General features: G+C 38.4%; 1 protein-coding gene across 28 annotated transcripts in view; it reads right to left on the bottom strand.

The window, feature by feature from the left end:
- The window catches only part of PARD3 (par-3 family cell polarity regulator), a 725,699-nt gene that overhangs the window by 354,779 nt on the left and 352,219 nt on the right, over positions 1–18,701 (bottom strand). For all 28 annotated transcript variants that reach the window (XM_033209510.1, XM_033209519.1, XM_033209522.1 and 25 more), the window contains one exon: positions 11,653–11,831. In XM_033209510.1, coding sequence (XP_033065401.1) covers positions 11,653–11,831 — 179 coding nt within the window. The remainder of the gene's footprint in view (positions 1–11,652; positions 11,832–18,701) is intronic.

Genomic DNA, 18,701 nt, shown 5'->3' with positions numbered 1-18,701 from the left:
CAGTGTTAAGAATGATCATACATAAAATGTTGGCTTTAAAATTGTCTCATTTCATTCTTAAAATAATATTTTAATTTTGTTTTAAGTTTTCTTTATTATTTTGTGGGAGACAGGGCCTCGCTCTGTCACCCAGGCTGGAGTGCAGAGGCACAATCATAACTCACTGAAGCCTCAACCTGCCCAGCTCAAGTGATCCACCCACTTCAGCCTTCCGAGTAGCTGAGACTACAGGCACATATCACCACACATGGCTAATTTTTTTATTTTTTTGTAGAGACTGAATCTTACTATGTTGCTCATAATCTGGTCTCAAGCTCCTGGCCTCAAGAAATCCTCCCATCTTGGCCGCCCAAAGTGCTGAGATTATAGGTGTGAGGCACTGTGCCCAGCCTAAAATTGTTTTACAATACAAAGATCTGATTAATTCCAGGAGCTTGAGACTGTAGTGAGCAACGGCTGGACCACTGCAATCCAGTCTGGGCAACAGAGAGAGATCCTGTCTCAAAAAAAAAAAAAAAAAAAAGAAAATCTCTTTCCAGGTATTACTTAGATTATCTTCTTTATCCTAAGAAAACATGCAGAAAGAGGTGAGAAGGAGATAGATGAGGGGAGTTTAACATTTATAAAAAATTACAAAAATGTTGTCCACTCTTGGACTCTGAGGAACTGAAGGATGGAGCCTAAAGGAAAGCTGCACTAACCACAGCCTCCACTTGCTTTCCTGCACAGTATTTCATAAGGGCCAGCATGGTCCCGGAATTCCCCTAGAACCACCAGCATTCCATTATCAGCAGTGGGCAGGAATGGAGAATACGGGACCACCATTTTTGACCTATACTCCTTAAAACAAGAAGGGTGAGTGTGTGAAAGAATAAATAAATAAATATTTCAGGTCCAATTAAATTTTGAAGTTCTTGACTCACTTTCTTACACTACACTAAACATGAGGAGCAACATTTGACTAAAGCTGCTCTGAAAAACAAATTTATATATGAAACAATTTTAAAACATTTTAGAAAGTGCTTAACTTTGAAGGCAAGAAATACCCAACACTTCATTTTCATTCAAAAATGCTCAACTCTAAATATGTACGCTACAAAAATAAAATTATAAGTAACAATAGCATTTTGCATCAAGAGTACTATGCACAATACAAAAAAAAAGGAACAGATGCTAGAGAGAGGGAGAGAGATAGTAAAATACTTATAGCGGTTGCCTAATTCCAAAATATCTACAGTCTTATACATTATTTAGATGTGCATCATAAATATTTTATATTTATCTAAATATTTTTCATCTGAATTTAAAAACAAATATATATATACATATATATTTAAATAAATTACAATTTGAAAATGAAGAGATTTACATCACATATAACTAGCCTGACAATGTAAGATAATTACCACTTCCTTCCACTTTTCAGCCCACAATCCAAACTCCAATGGACTGCATGGATGAGCAGAAGAATTGGGTAATTTCTGTGAAAGTCTACCTTAGCTTTCCCCTTAATTGTGAAAGTGCCTCCTCAGGTACACTATCTCCACAGATACTTTTCTTCTTAATGTAGAAAGTGCTTACTTTCATTTATCATAATCTTATCCTATATATTGTTTCTCATATAGTAATGACTTTTGTGAAGAATTACATTGCCACATGGGAAGCACTGAGAGTAAAGAAATGGATGGCACAAACTTCTAGAGACCTGAGTTCCTCTCTACAACCTCATTAGCAGAAAAAGCATGTTCTACAAACAGGATATTAATATTCAAGGAAACTATTTCTGTCCTCCACTTATGGCTAAAAACTACAATTTTAGAAAATGTGATTCAGGAAATTTGAGTAATGTCTACTGAAACCTTACTCTCCCCTCCCCCCACAAAAAAACATAAAGTGCAAATAAAACAGCTATTGCAACAAGATGCCCCAATAAAAAGTAAAAACAAAAGTGCAAGTATCCAGCCATGAGAACTCAGCACATTTATATCACAACTTTATCATTTAACAGCTGATTGAATTATTAGGTGAGTTATTTAAACTCTCTAGGGCTCTACTTGCTCACCAATAAAATGGGTACAGCAACAGTGCCTATACTTCTGGCATAGGTATAATTAAATTATATATAACATGTAACATATGGAGCATGGCATAATGCCTAGGAATAGCAAGTATTCAAAAACAACTTGGTTATCATTACAGAAAATATTAAAACCACAAAAACAGATATGGCTTATAGGTAAAATAAATGGAAACCATTTCTACTACCAAATTTCGAGAAATGCTGACTGGAACACATTTCTCCAAAGGCAGCCCAGATGATAACAGTAGCAGGAATATATGCAAAATTAAAAGAAAGGATGCTCAAAGCCAGAGCCCTCAGAATGCAAACAGGTGCTCCAGTCGCAGCAATCCATCTGATACTCTACTTGTTAATAAAAGGACTTGAAGGGACTAGATCTAACTTCACAACTGAAAATAGGTAGGTTTATAAGCTAAATTATAAAAAATTAAAAATAGAAACTAGCTTAAAAAGATGAAGCCAGGCACGGTGGCTGATGTCTGTAATCCCAGCACTTTGGGAGACCAAGGCGAGTAGATCACCTGAGGTCAGGAGGTCAAGATCAGCTTGGCCAATACGGTGAAACCCTGTCTCTACTAAAAATACAAAAACTTAGCCAGGCGTGGTAGTGAGCGCCTGTAATCCCAGCTACTGGGGAGGCTGAGGCAAGACTATCGCTTGAACCCAGGAGGCAGAGGTTGCAGTGAGCTGAGATCACGCCATTGCATTCCAGCCTGGGCAACACAGTGAGACTCCATCTCAAGAAAAAAAATAAATAAAAAGATGAAATGAGATCACATGAGATTAAAATATTTTTCAATGTATATAGACTACGCAAAATTTTGTTCCATATAATTTAACCAACGATACTTCCTGGTCCTCTCCCCTAAGTCAAGACAATCGGGTATAACATATTCATTTCTCTCTGTGATATATGTAACTTTGAGGGCACACAAGAAGGCTTCTGACTTTATTTGGGATTTATACTCCCACAGTAGTTTGTGAACTCTAAAAATATTGCATCCTGTAGTAGTTTGTGAACTCTTAAAAATATCACATCCAGGCTCCAAAATTTTATCAGTAACACCTTAGGATTTTATCACTTTGAACACAAAATATTTAAAGCATATGAAGGCAGACTGTATTCCTAATGTAGCATAGAAATAGATGAGACGAGGTTATCAATAACTCAGTGAGCCCCGCCTATTGTAGAAATAATTATAACCATAACTGAAAGTCCAAAAATGTGCTGTATTCAAATTAAGATATTTTAATATGCAAAATAGAAGGGTAAAATTTATAGATACAGAGACTGCTAATAGGAAATACAAATGTTGCAGCAGAATAGTTTAAAGTCTACTCTCAGCTGTATCTCCCTTGAAACTAATGCCAAAGAAAATTAAAGAGAGCTACAGGTCTGTCATGGAGGACTTGTGATTCTAAAGAACTATCTCATCTCATCCTTTAAGCTTTTGGATGGTTACCATAATGCTGGAAGCTATGCTTGGCTCACAAATAACCAAACGATAAACAACTTCTTCTCAGCAGCCAACTGGTCAAGTGTATTTTGTGTTTTAAAATAATCTTCTAGGCCGGGCGCGGTCGCTCAAGCCTGTAATCCCAGCACTTTGGGAGGCTGAGACGGGCGGATCACGAGGTCAGGAGATCGAGACCATCCTGGCTAACACAGTGAAACCCCGTCTCTACTAAAAATACAAAAAAACTAGCCGGGCGAGGTGGCGGGCGCCTGTAGTCCCAGCTACTAGGGAGGCTGAGGCAGGAGAATGGCGTAAACCCAGGAGGCGGAGCTTGCAGTGAGCTGCGATCTGGCCACTGCACTCCAGTCCCGGCGACAGAGCGAGACTCCGCCTCAAAAAAAAAATAAAAATAAAAAATAAAATAAAATAAAATAATCTTCTTCAAATCCAACAGAGCACAAAGGCAAAAAAAAAAAAAATAAACTTTTAAAAACGTAGTTTAGAAATAAAATAGTGCTTTCAAATTTACAAATATGACAGTTGGCCTTGTAAATTAGAAAGAATAAATGAGAAGCAGAAATCAAGAAGTCAAACTGGGGCAGGCGCAGTGGCTCAGGCCCTGTAATCCAAACACATTGGGAGGCCAAGATGGGAGGATCACTTGAGCCCAGGAGTTCAAGACCAGCCTGGGCAACAGAGTGAGACCCCATCTCTTAAAAAAAAAGGTAGCTGGGTGGGGTGGTCCATGCTTGTAGTCCAAGCTACTCCATGGGCTGAGATGGGAGGATCACTTGAACCCACAAGGCTGAAACTGCAGTAAGCCATGCACTGAACTCCAGACTGGGCAATAGAGCAGAGCCAGACAGTAGCAAAAGAAAAGAAAAGAAGAGGAGAAGAGAGCAGAGGAGAGGAGGAGGAGAAGAGGAGGAGAGGAGAAAAAGGAAAAAGAAGAGGAAGAGGAAGGGAAAGGGGGGGAGGGGAAGCAGGAGAGGAGAGGGGAGGGGAAGGGGAGGGGAGGGTAAAGGGAAGGGAAAGGGGAAGGAAAAGGGGAAGGGGAGGGAAGGAGAAGGGGAAGGGGAGGGGGAGGGGGAGGGGAAGAGGGAGGGAAAGGGGAAGGGGAGGGGAAGAAGGAGGGGAAGGGGAAGGGAAGAGAAAGGGGAAGGGAAAGGGAAACAAATGGGAAGGGGAAGGGAAGGGGAAGGGAAAGGTGAAGGGGAGCGAGGAAAAGGGAATGGGAAGGGGAAGGGAAAGAAAAGGGGAAGGGGAGGGGAAGGGGAAGGGGAAGGGAAGGGAAAAAAGGGGAAGGGAAAGGGAAGAAAGGGGAAGGGATGGGTAAGAGGAAGCGGAAGAAGAAGGGGAAGGGAACGGAACGAGAAAGGAGGGGGAAAGGGAAAGGAATAGGAATGGGAAAGGAATGGGAAAGGGAAGGGGAAGGGAAGGAGAAGGGGAAAAGGAAGGGAAGGAAAAGAAGAAACAAAGGGGTTTTGAAAGGAATGAAGGAACACACAGAAAGAAACAGTAGACAGAAACATTGCTTTTATTAAGGGTTCAATCTAGAAAAATATTTCCAGTTCTATTTTTGCATTGATAGTCAACATTCAATATTCAATGAGTTGTAGGACTTTTAAAAGACTCTAATTTAATTTTCATTTGAAAATGATACATTTGTGTAATCTAAGTATGAGAGGAAGTGAAATGTCACAAACCCAAATACAGCAAATGTACTAGATTCTATTCTGCTATTATAGAAAAATTAGCTTAAAGAGAAGATATCTCAAAAAAAAAAATTATACAGTCATGCACCCCATAACAACATTCTTATAAACAATGGACCACATATACAATGGTGATCACATAAGATTAAAATCCTGTATTTTTACTGTACTTCTTCTATGTTTAGATATATTAGATATACAAATATCTAAATATGAATACATTGTGTCCCCGCTGCCTAGTATAGTTGCATGCTGTATAGGTAGGTTTGCAGCCTAGAAGAACAGGATATACCATGTAACCTAGGTGTGTTGTAGGCTACACCATCGAGGTTTGTGTAAGCGCACTCTATGATGTTCACACAAGGATGAAATCGCCTAACAATGCAATTCTCAGGATGTACCTCTGTCATTAAGCGACGCATGACTATACTTCTATTTCCTCTCCCTTAAAATGTAACCACACTTTCTGTTTTCAGTTAGACCCGAGGTTCTGGGGCAAAAAAAAAGATTGAGCCCTGAAAACCATAGAAGAGCTTTAAGGAAACACACAAATTTTCTGGAGTGGGTAAAGGAATCTGTTGGTGTGAGTAATGCCTGTGTTTCATCTCTTGGAAGTCTACAGTTAATTCTGATGCACACCCATGTAGAATCCTTAAGCTATCTAGTGAGAGAGTAAGTTCTGGAACTCAGGAATAGTACCAGCTGCTTGTTTCCTTCACTACCACCCCCAACCTCACTCCTATCCTATCTAGGACTTCTCAGAGCATTTTATACATCCTAACTACTTCATACTTTATTAGTCTGGAATTTATGTGAAACAATTACCAATAGCTTTAAAAATATTCAACTCCTTACCAAATAAGTCTACTTGAGGAATCTAGTCAAAGAAAATAATCAGAGATGCCAACATAAATTGATATGCAAGGACATTCTCTGAAGGGTACTTCTAAAGGTTACTTATAAAAGCAAACAAAATTGACAAAAATATAAATGTCATATGAAAGAAAAAAACCATCAAATAGAGTTAAACATTAACTATAAAAAATCAGCACATAATATACATTATGCAAACTAGCCATATTTATGAGGCATAGGAAAATTCTCAATACAGCAGAAATTGGGAAAAATTGCAGGAAATTAAACTATACCTGGATGTTCCCCCTGGTAGTAAGAATAGCCAACATCTGTATAGAGTCATGCTCCACAGAAGTCCTAAAGTTAATACATCAAAATGTCATTACTAGTCATCTTCAAAACTTCAAATTACAATCATCCCTCAGTATCCTTGGGGGGCTGGTTCCAGGACCCCTCGCAGATACCAAAATCCACAGATGCTTAAGACCCTTACATGAAATGGTGGAGTACTGCACATAACCTATGCACATCCTCCCATATAGTTTAAATGATCTCTAGATGATTTACATGACCTAATACCAAGAAAATGCTTTGTGTAAATAGGTGTTACACTGTGTTATTTAGGAAATGAGGACAAAGGAAAGTTTCTACGTGTTCAGACACAACCATTCTTTTTTTGTTGTTGTTCCAAAAATTTTCAATCTAATCTTGGTTGAATCCATGGATGCAGAACCCATGGACACAGAAGCCTGATGGCATTTCCCTGCTTCTACATACCCTTCATTACTGTATATATGCAAAGAGCAAGCTGTATTACTATCAGGGAAAAAAAGGGGGTTGGGGAACCTTGAAATATACTTCAAAAATGTTTATAAAAGTAATTTCCTAAACTTAGACAAAACATCTCACCTTTCTAATAGAAAGAAAAGCGAGACAACAAAGACATAACTAAGAAAGCATCTCTTACGAGAGGTTGTGTGTATCAGGGGTATTGGAAAGATACTAAACATGCCAAGCAACTAAACCAAACAGAAATAATAAACCCAGCAGGTAAGAAACAGTTCAAGGTCTCCCTTTAAAAAATCAAAAGAAAAGGAAGCTAATGATACCAATGCAACAGGTTCCCTTTATTACCTTCTTCCCCTTTCCCTAATCAGGTAAGAATCTCTTTTGGAAACTTGTCCACAACTGGTTTTATACTAAATCTACCTATGTTAATTGTTTAGGAGGAAATATAATTTACAAAAACAATGCCACTCATTATTTACAGGGATGGAACAATGGCTTGTAGCAACTGCACAGTGAAATAGTCCATAGTCCTTATCCCTGGCACTGCATGGTAAGCTGATTCTTCTAAGAGCTCATTACATCTTTCTTGATGGGATGAATCACACGCTCTCCACAGACTAGCTGGCCTCTATATTCACAGCAACACTGACTTAATAAGGAAGACCAAAGAGGTGGCAATGATTAAAGTATTCACACCGATTGAAATACTCTCCTGCAGGATAAAATATTAACCACATGTTTACTCTCGAATGAAAATACAGCCTCTAGCAAGAAACTTTCCACACAAAGTGTGAGCAAAATGTTCCCTAAAACAGTTGGAAAAGGTAGTCAGCCACAAAATACTGGACACAAAGGTGAGTATGTCAAATAACTTTGAAAAAAGCCACAGCTCCCTTACCCTCTCCATCTCACTTCCAAATAAAAGCGTGAAAATTTTTCAGAAATCCAGAAGCCCATGGGACCCTTGGACTCTTCAGGCTCTCAGGCAATAGAGTATCATCATCATCTGTACACCCTGCCCACTAAGCCTAATAGTGGAATGAGATTATGACCACTATTTCAACAAGTAAGACTCCACCTCTCATTTGGGTTTTGAACCAAAGGAGAGAGTTTGACCTGATGGTGCTCTAATGTATCAGAATACAACTTTCCTGCTCAGAAACAAGAGATTTTAATTGATTGGTAACATTATTCTAAAATAATTTACTCTGTTCATTTAACCTGGAGGAATATAAACCACTTAACTATGAAGATGAGTTATTTAAAAATGTTAACTTATTCTAACCACTAGAGATCACTAAATCAGAGGGCTATGAATGCACAACTAATTTATTTCCACAATTTTACACAGAAAACCTGAACCACGACACATTCATAAGAATTTATAACATCTTGAAGCATGACAGCATAGGTAAGCTCTCATGGGCTTCACAGAAATAAAGAAATTGAATGCTTTGTACCTAAGCAGCAAGTATGCTTTCCTTCCATCTGAATACTGAAAAGATGAGAAGGCTTTTTATAACTGAAAATAAAATAACATTTAATCATACTTATATATGAGCTCTCAGACTAAAATACAAACAGCATAAAACACAGACAGCAAGATTAGTATTTGAAGAGTAAAGCCAAAGAAAATTCAAAAGACTAATTCATTACACATTACTATTCAAGTATATTGTATGCAAATATCACTTCATCTAGAAATATATATGTAGATCAAGGCTTTTCCTATGGGAAAATATGGGCATCTGGCTACATCAAATAATGCTCCATGTAAGCAAAAAGATGGCTGAATATGTAACAATTTTCAATGTGAAAAAAAGAGAAAGAGCATGAATGTCCAAAATTGACAGAAGACAGAATACAACCTACAATGAAATGTTTTACACTCATTAAAATAGTTACAATAAAATTCACACCAGGGAAAATTCCTATTATATGAAAAATAATGTTGAAATAATCAGGATACAAATACATGAACATAGCATGACTCCAACATGTGTGTGTGTGAATACTAGTTGTTGCTGGGTTCTGGAGTTATGAATGATTTTATTTTGTTCTATTCTACAATTTTGCCAAATTTTCTACAATGATAGAAGCATGTTATCTAAAACAATGTCAGGCTGGATATGGTGGCTCATGTCTGTAATTCCAGCCTTTGGGAGGCTGAGATGGAAGGATCACCCAAGTCCAAAAGTTTGAGACCAGCCTGGGCAACACAGCAAGACCCCGTCTCTACAAAAAATTAAACAATCAGCCAGGTGTGATGGCTAGTGCCTGTAGACCCAGCTACTCGGGCGGCTGAGGCAGGAGAATGCTTGAACCTGGGAGATAGAAGTTGCAGTGAGCTGAGACTGCGCCACTGCTCTCCAGCCTGGGTGACAAAGCAAGACCCTGTCTCTAAATAAATAAATAAATAAATAAATAAAATAAAAATTTTAAAATGAAACTGCATCAGCTAGGTGGAAGTGGTTAATTGGCAATGAGGGTCTCAGTGCTCTCCTAACGTGTTCCTGTGCTGCAGAGGTTTTAAGGCTAAATGCTCTATTTCCCAGGCTCTTCTGCAGATAAGGGTCTAGATACAAACTGAACTCCACCCACTCAGATTCAGTAGCATGATATTTTAATAGTGGTGTGAAACAGATTTTTCCTGGGCTGTTATGACTGGCAGCATTTCTAGGGTGGGTCTCCAGCTTGACAAATGACAGAAGCAAGGTGGGTACACCTGGAGGCAGGACGGTGTGTTGTGTGTAGAAGGCAGGCTCCGATGGGAGGAGTTCAGGTCCCTGGACTGCAGCACCTCTTTCACCACAAAAGCAGAGAGGGTAGCTCCACAGGCAAGCCACATGTTTGTTACTGCATAGCTTTAAAGGTTCTCCAGGACCATCCTAGGACCTGCTCTGCAAACCCTTCCAGTGATTTTGTGAGAAAAGAAAATTCTAAGTGATAAATCCCTTTTGTTCAAAAATGTTTTATGATACAAACAGGTTCTGTCTGCTGCAACTGAAACGGACTCACACATCCAAGATGTTGAATAACTTGAAAAGAAACTTCAGTATGCTTCAAACAGTTGAAAACCTAGTTTAAAAAATTTCTTTTAACTGTCAACTTGACTTGTTTGCACATCTGTGAATATCCAGGTAAATTAAATTGGGTCTATTCTAAAAGAAAATTAACTGACACGAGACCCACTGATAAACTGGATTCTGCTTCTTTGGATAGTCTACTGCAAGATAAAGTCCTCAAAAATTTCAAGCTAATCTTAATGAGAAGATCTTCCAATATGGCTCCTCAACACATCTATAAAAACAAAGTATTTCAGAAGACTAAGCCTAAAAGTTAAGTTCATAATTCAAAAAAATCAGAAACTAAATATACTCTTTTTTTCCAAGTAGACTCTTCTCAGTTTAAACCTATGTTTTCCATGCACTTTTTTTTCTATTTGAACTACTACAGAAAGGAGTGTGCTGAAATGCAAAACAAAGTTGAAATATTTAAAACAGGTATTTTTAGACCTATGCAAAGAATAAATCAAGCAAATATCAAGCTACATCCTTTTTAATCTAATGTGATTAGCATTACTTCGACATTTCTCAATATATACTGTGCTAAATTACTGGCTGCACTGAAAAAATGTTTACTAAGTCATTCAACAGAAGTTTATTGAACATCTACAGATTCAAAAGTGAAAATGACAGATTCAGCAAAATGCACATTAAATAAGAGGTAAGAGGTGTGATAAAAAGGAACAATAAGGGTTCTGACAAAGAGCATCAACATGCTTTTTGTTGTTGTTGAGATGGAGTCTCACTCTGTCGCCCAGCCTAGAGTGCAGTGGCGCAACCTCGGCTCACTGCAACCTCCGACTCCTGGGTTCAAGCAATTATTGTGCCTCAGCATCCTGAGTAGTTGGGATTACAGGTGCATGCCAGCACATCTGGTTAATTTTTGTATTTTTAGTAGAGATGGGGTTTTGCTATGTTAACTAGGGTGGCCTTGAACTCCTGGCCAGGAGTTCCACCCACCCTGGCCTCCCAAAGCGCTGAGATTATAGGTGGGAGCCACCACGCCCGGCCAACAAATTTTTTAAAACAGACAAAACAGGCTAAAATAAAGTTTTTTCATTCAGATTAAATAAATTAGGTCAAGGACTAAAATAAACTAGGTAAAGGAATAAAATATTATGAAGACTAGACAACAAACTTCCATTTACAAGGAGACTTAGGATAAAATGATCAACTGGGTAGTCAAACTAAATTACCATGAAGTCCACTTTCATCCTTAAAAGTTCATAATGTTCTAAGTACCTTAATGTACCTCATGAACCAATATAAATATTTGCTTATACATGTGTCAAATATCCCTGTAAGAACATAGAAAAAGCAAATAAAGAGGCTGCCTGTGAGGAGAAATGGGAGAGGAGACCAGGAGAGACAGCAAGAAAGGGACTTTATATGGTATACATATTGTGTCAAATTGTTTTCATTTTTAATGATATGAAATGGAATCTATTCAAAAAATGGATATATTAATAAGTGCATACGATACATGGCACTGATTTTCATCAGAAATGTGAAGTGTGATATAAAACAGGAGACTATCTGAACTTTGATATGGAAGTTGGTACCATGCTCACGAACGGCCATCGTGAATATGCCCTGGAAACCAATGGTTTTACCCAAGACACAACACTCATCATGGACACCAAGAATTCAGGAGGGGCAAGGGATGGCAGCAAACAAGCAGAGGCGGTTACCTTCCTGTCACAGGTTTTAGGACTCCCAGCAGTGTTCTGCTTGAGGAAGCCAGCTGTTGTTGACCAGCGTGTAGGATTTTTCCTTGAAGGCTCTTCAGAGGAAAAATTATGATCACTGACAGAAGTGGAGATGCCAATTAGAGCTGGGTCACTACTGCGTCGAACATGAAGAGGCATATCTGTAAACACAAAAGCACTACGCTGAAAAATAAGATACTAATGTTGGTAAACTACATGCTAGGAGAACACAGGGAAATCCTAAAGATTAAGGAACAGAATTTCACTTTCGTAAAAGGGGACAGTGGGTCAGTATTCTAAATACAAATTCCTTTACGTCCTTTAAAATACTACATGGTGAAAGAGATGCGGTCAAGTGTCAGCTCTGAGCAAAACTGCCCAGGTTTGTATTTGGACTTCACTCCTTGTTATCTATGTGGCCCTGGCCAGGTTGCCTAACTGTTCTCTGCCTCTAGTCCCTTCCAACTCAAATGAAAATAAAACAGTACATCTTTGATCAGGGTAATGTGAGGACTAAATAATATAAAGCGGTAAAACAGTGCTTGACATATAGTGTGTACTCAGTAGAGAGTAGTATAATAACCAATACTGCGATCATTATCCCAACATTTCTAAATAATTATCACATGTATCATTTAAAAAATAATGATTCTAAGCAAGTAAACAAATTTCACCTACCTTTTAATCATATCTACTGGAATAAAAATATGGAATCTATATAGTTGACAAATAATTTATTGTATATTTCAAAGTAGCTAGAAGAGAGGATCTGAAATGTTTCCAATACAAAAAATGATAAATCATTGAGGCGTGAATATCCTAATTACCTTGATTTGACCATTACACCTGGTATGCATGTATCAAAACATCACATATTCTCCATAAATATGTAAAATTATGTATCAATTTTTAAAAATCTATAGACTCTAGACATTTGGCTGCTCTACTGAAAAATTTTGTTGAATAAAATGTTTATTTTGTTCAATAAAGTATTATCAGAATATATATTATTTATACTTAAGAAAGAAAATACTCAAAGTAATACGTTAATCCGCAGGTAGTTTCTGTTATATACTCACATATACGATTACACGAAAGGTAGTATTTTAGCAAATGTATTTGCATAGAAGAGCTTGCTTGCAATTGCTGTAACAACATCAATACTAAACTCAGGTGAACACTTGATCATTATCATAACACTGACAACAGCCTGGCAAACATGATCACCGTCACAGCAAAGAAGATACAGAATTAAAAATGCAAAGCGAAGAAGAAGAGAGTCTGCAACAGCTGGAATCAGAACTAAAAGTTCCACTCAGCAACTGAGTGAAATTACTCAAAAACATAAGACAAAATTTAAATTATGTTTAGAGTACTCTGTTTTTAAAAACTAGGATGTAAGTATTTGTTTTAAAGCCTCTAATAATACAGCTTGATTGATTGATTGATTGAGACAGAGTCTGGCTCTGTCACCCAGGCTGGAATGCAGTGGCACGATCTCGGCTCACAGCAACCTCCGCCTCCTGGGTTCAAGCGATTCTCCTGCCTCAGCCTCCTGAGTAGCTACAGGCTACTACAAGTGTGCACCACCATGACAAGTTAGTTTTCGTGTTTTTAGTAGAGACGGGGTTTCACCATGTTAGCCAGGCTGGTCTTGAACTCCTGACCTCAGGTTATCCACCCTCCTCAGCCCCAAAAAGTACTGGGATTACAGGTGTGAGCCACCATGTCTGGTCTAATGACATAGCTTTAACCATGAAGCAGTAAACTCATCATTTATGCTAGGAAGGATATTTCTGAAACACTGGTGCACTGGTCATTGGTAAAGATATGGAAACCTTGAGGATACCAAACTAAAGACAGGCTATTTATATACACTGAAGGCTATATTTAAACCACTGTCAATCCAATAGCCTACAATGAAAGCAAATTAGAACTTATCAGAGCAAACAGAAGCATATGAAACATAATAATATCAAATTTAACACTGACTTCTACATCAGGAGGATCTGATAATAATAACACAGTCTGAGCAACATTACCAGAGCAAAAATTTAGTCAACTCTGAATTTAATACTGTTGGTGCCTATCTTAATTTGCTGAGAGAAACATAAACATGAGGATTTTAATAATTTCTGGATTTTAGTGTGTGTAAACACTCATGAAGCCTTTGCTGCTTATTAATATACACCCCCAAAAATAAACACCAATAAGAACTATATAGTCACTCTCAGAACAAGGTAGCAAAAATACACATCTAAAAATCAATGTGCATTAATATTACAATGCCCTTACTGTAAGAAAAGTTCTCTACCAAGAGGAAGCAAAATTTCCAGAATCATCACATTAAAAACTATAAGCAAAACAGCAACAAAATAGGGAGGGATGGGCAGGAAAAGACCAAATACTTTTAGACAATGTTGTTACTTAGACACAGGTTCTGTTGCTTTCCAATTACAGGGTTAATTATTCAGTTGTTAAGTACCTCTGTACACTTCAACTTCTCTCCCTCTTCCTGTCACCTGTTTGTGTGTAAGTCTACGAGAAGCACTATTAACTCAGAAGAGAAGGCCTTTAAAAAATAGCACAGACATAGGACCAAAAGCAGTACCCAATATCTACAGTAAAATAATCAAATAAAAGTATATTCCAACTTCAGGGACGATACACTGAATTTGCTTGGTCATAATAAAACCGCTTACCCTATTGCGTTTGAAATTTTCCTCAGGAGAATACATTGCATACATGATTTCAATTAAATAATTAAGACCATCTTCTTCAGACTAGACACAAACACTGTGTTAATGTGTTAGTCTGCAACAGACTAACACAAATATAATTAGTATTTGTCTCTATATACCCGTAGCTTTCGAAATAAAATGTGGACTAGGGGAAAGAGGGGATTTGAGAAGAGGCAGATAACAGAGGGAGCTCCAGACCCTGAGGGATGTCTCTTGTGGTGGGTGATGGAGCTCATGGATAGGGTGGTGTTCGCATAAACTGCAATGTGAAGGATGCTACAGGGAATGCTCTGTCATGCAGCCCTTCTTGTGAGTTCTTCCAACATTAAACTTTTTGTTTGCATTTCAGTGATATTGATAAAATAAATTAAACTAAATTAAATTAAATATAGTCTGGATCTCCTATTTGCACTACCTCATCACCAAGTACTCCCATGCAATTTCAGGCACCATGTTTACATTTGTGTCCACTGTCAAATTCAGGAAGGTGTCCTAGATTTGACTACCACGCTGATGAGAAAGAACAAAACCCAAAAAAAGAAGTCAACAAGGCCAGGTACAATGGCTCACACCTATAATCCCAGCAGTTTGGGAGGCCAAGGTGGGAGAATTGCTTGAAGTCAGGAGTTCAAGACCAACTTGGGCAATACAGTGAGATCCTGTCTTTACAAAAAATAAAATTAAAAAATCAGGCAACTGTATTAGAATTTTGCTGTAGTCCTAGGGCAGGAAGCAGGACTTGACTGCAGAGGCAGGGCTTGGACACCAGACCAAACTGAGGACTAGCTAAAAAGGGGCTGGGACAGAAAAAGTTTTCAATCAAACACACTCACCAGCTGTCATGTCAGTTTACTATTGCCATGTCAACACCTACGTGTTACCTACCATTTCCATGGTAATAACCTAATGTCCCAGTTACTACTCCTTTCCTAAAAATTTCTGTATAAACTTCCCTTTAATCTGCATGTAATTAAAAGTGAGTACAAATATGATTGGAAAACTGTCCTGGGCTGCCACTCTCTGCCCACAGAGTACCTCAGCTCTGCAGAAGCAGTCACAGAGCTGCGACACCATTGCTTCAATAAAGCTGTTTTTTTCTAGCCCCAGCTTGTCCTTGAATTCTTTCCTGGGCAAAGACAAGGACCCTTATGGGCTAAGGCCCACTGTGGGGCTCACATGTCCTGCAGCAGTCTCAGCTACTCAGGAGTCTTAGGTGGGAAGACCACTTGAGCCCAGGAATTCAAGGCTGCAGTGAGCCGTGATTGTACTACGGCACTCCAACCGGGAAACAGAGCAAGGCCCTGTCAGTCAGTCAGTCACTCAACAGCATGTTCTCATAAAAGGATGGCCAAATGACATCATAATGATGTTGAAATCAAGGTTTCCTTATGGTTGGAAGTGCTGTAAGACCTGAGTCATCATAGTACATAAAGGCACCATAACCAAAGTCCAAATAAAAAGACCCCACGCCACCCCGGGGCAGGTCTAGGTTCATACAGCATATGATTTAGACTCAGCAAGACATCTTTATCTCTCACAATGATGTGTATCTATCTGATGGATGTCTGTTACACATCTGGATGTGTATTGGTTTATGATTTCCTCTTGGTTTTATGATTGCATGAGAATTATAAGGCATTTTTATGGAGTTTTCACACACATATACACACGCATGCACATATAGTGTAGTAACATTGTACTAGAATCCACCACTTAAATGGAGGGATCTGAAATTTTTTTATTTAAATAAGGCACTACATTAGACACATGGAAAAACATGTAATGCACATCACAGATGAGTAAGCTGAGGCTTAGAGAGACGACATGAAAAGTTAGTTTTCCAGCCTAGACTTCAGGCTCCTGAGCCAGTGCTCAATCACCAATCACAAATTATGAAATCAGATCTATTAAGTTCCATTTCTAGCTACCTGTGGATATAAATGTTAGTTTCAGTTTTTTAAAAGAGAAGAATTTTGGGCCAGGCGTGGTGGCTCACGCCTGTAATCCTAGCACTTTGGGAGGCAGAGGCGGGCGGATCACGAGGTCAGGAGATGGAGACCATCCTGGCGAACACAGTGAAACCCTGTCTCTACTAAAAATACAAAAAAAAAATTAGCTGGGCGTGGTGGTGGGCACTTGTAGTCCCAGCTGCTCGGGAGGCTGAGGCAGGAGAATGGCTTGAGCCCGGGAGGCACAGGTTGCAGTGAGCCGAGATTGCGCCACTGCACTCCAGCCTCGGTGACAGAACAAGACTCCATCTCAAAAAGAAAAAAAAGAGAAGAATTTTGTTGTTTTCCTAGCAGAATTATGCACTGAGAAATCATATCCTGATTTTAATTCACAGCATGATTTCATTTTGGGAAGAGGAAGAAACGTTACATTAGCCATAAACATATATTGTAACAACAGGCACCCAAATTTCAGAAATGTTAAGATAGGAAAAGGAAAAAAACTATCGTTAAATGGAGGAAGTACTACATATAAAATAGGAAAGCATGCCTGCAAGGAAACAGGACTAGATTCAGTGGTTCCTAAACTCTGATTTCAGGGCCCTTTCACACTCTAAAAATTGATGGCCTCAAAGAGTTTTTGTTTATGTGAGGGCAGAGCTAGTAGTATTTACCATTTTAGGAATGAATGAGAACAACTTTAAAATATGCATTAATTCACTTTAATAATAAAAAAACCCATCACATGTTAACACAACTCAATTTTATGAAAATTATATTTTATAAAACAAAGCACATTTAGTGGAAAGAGCAGCAATGTTTTACACTTTGCTTAATAGAAGACATCTGGATTCTCCTATCTGCTTCTGCATTCTCAGCTGCCATATGAAAAAGTATATAAAGGAAAAAAAGAACTTCACAAATATGCAGCTGGAAGAGGGAATAATGTCTTAATAGCTTTTCCAGAAAATTTTAGATTTTCTTCTCTGATATCACACCATAACTCGACCAGTGGTGGTTTCTCAAAGGTCAGTTGCAATATGAACGTGAAGTTTTCTTTCTTTGTTACACTAAAATCTATTTGTCTCACATTTTGAATGAAACTTCTACCTACCAAAAACTCCATAACATTAGTCATTTGGAAAATATTAGTTACTGAGTTAAGCCAATCTTCCATATGTTGATACATTTCTTTATTACAGAAAATCACATGTTAATATCTCTGCCAATTTAATCAGAAATATCTTTATGTATTGGGAAGCAGTCATGCTCACAGTGGGACATAAGTTTTCCAAAATCTAATTTTCACTAGAAAGTTTGAATTTTATCTTTAGCAACAAATACTGCCCATTTTTTGCCTTGTAGTGACAGGCTTGTGTCACTCATTCTTAAGAAACTCTCTGCCAGACACTCAAGTCTGAATAACCACAGTTTTTCTGTCGGTATTTCAAACGAAAACGCTGTTCCATGAAAAAACCTCCCATGTAAATCAAGCTTTCGCATAAAAGTACTTCTCAAGACAACCACTGAGAAGCTGAGCACAGTGGCTCACAAATGTAACACTAGCTACTCAGGGAGGCTGAAGCAGACGGATCACTTGAGCCCAGGAGTTCAAGGCCAACCTGGGCAACACAGTGAGACCATACCTCAACAAAAATAAAATAAAATATAAATTTAAAAAGGAACCACTGAGCTTCCATATGTTGGAGAAGTGTTTTATGCCTACATCATCACATGAAATGTTAAATTGTATATTAAAGGATCAGATTTTAAGTAATTAATTTTGTTTCTTAATCAAAAACAGTGGGTGAATATGGCTTTAAAAAAAAAAACTGTGGGTGCGTGGGGTAAAGAATACACTTGGTGCCACTGTCTTGATTTGTGTCAAGTGATGTACATTTTTGCCCCTCAGGGCCTGGGCACCACTGATGTAGATGTCAACACAGTGAACAACACAAAATCGGTTTTCATAACACTCTGAAAACAGTACTCCACCCGAGGCCTTCCTGAAATGATCTTAATGATCCCTTAGGGCCCAGAGACCACACACTAAGAACCACTGGCCTAGACCTGTGATCATGGCACATCAGTCACCTCTCTGGGCCTCCATCCCTAATGTATAAATTCAGAGGCAGCATTACTGGGTTTAGAAGTTCCCTTTAATACCAGAAAGGTGCCAGTCCACGTATGTTTATACACCCCCAACCAGGGATCATCCACCAAACCTCATCCTTGCAGAATAACAATTTATGAAAAAAATGTATTATAAAAAACATAAAAGCACTGCAAAGCAGTCTCAGCAGCCATTCTCAGGGCAGCTCCCAACAGGCCAAAGTATGAC

Source organism: Trachypithecus francoisi, unplaced genomic scaffold, assembly GCF_009764315.1.
Source record: "Trachypithecus francoisi isolate TF-2019V2 unplaced genomic scaffold, Tfra_2.0 Lachesis_group9, whole genome shotgun sequence".
NCBI lineage: Eukaryota > Metazoa > Chordata > Mammalia > Primates > Cercopithecidae > Trachypithecus > Trachypithecus francoisi.
Note: the sequence above shows the minus strand (reverse complement) of the source record. Positions and strands in the feature narration are given on the sequence as shown.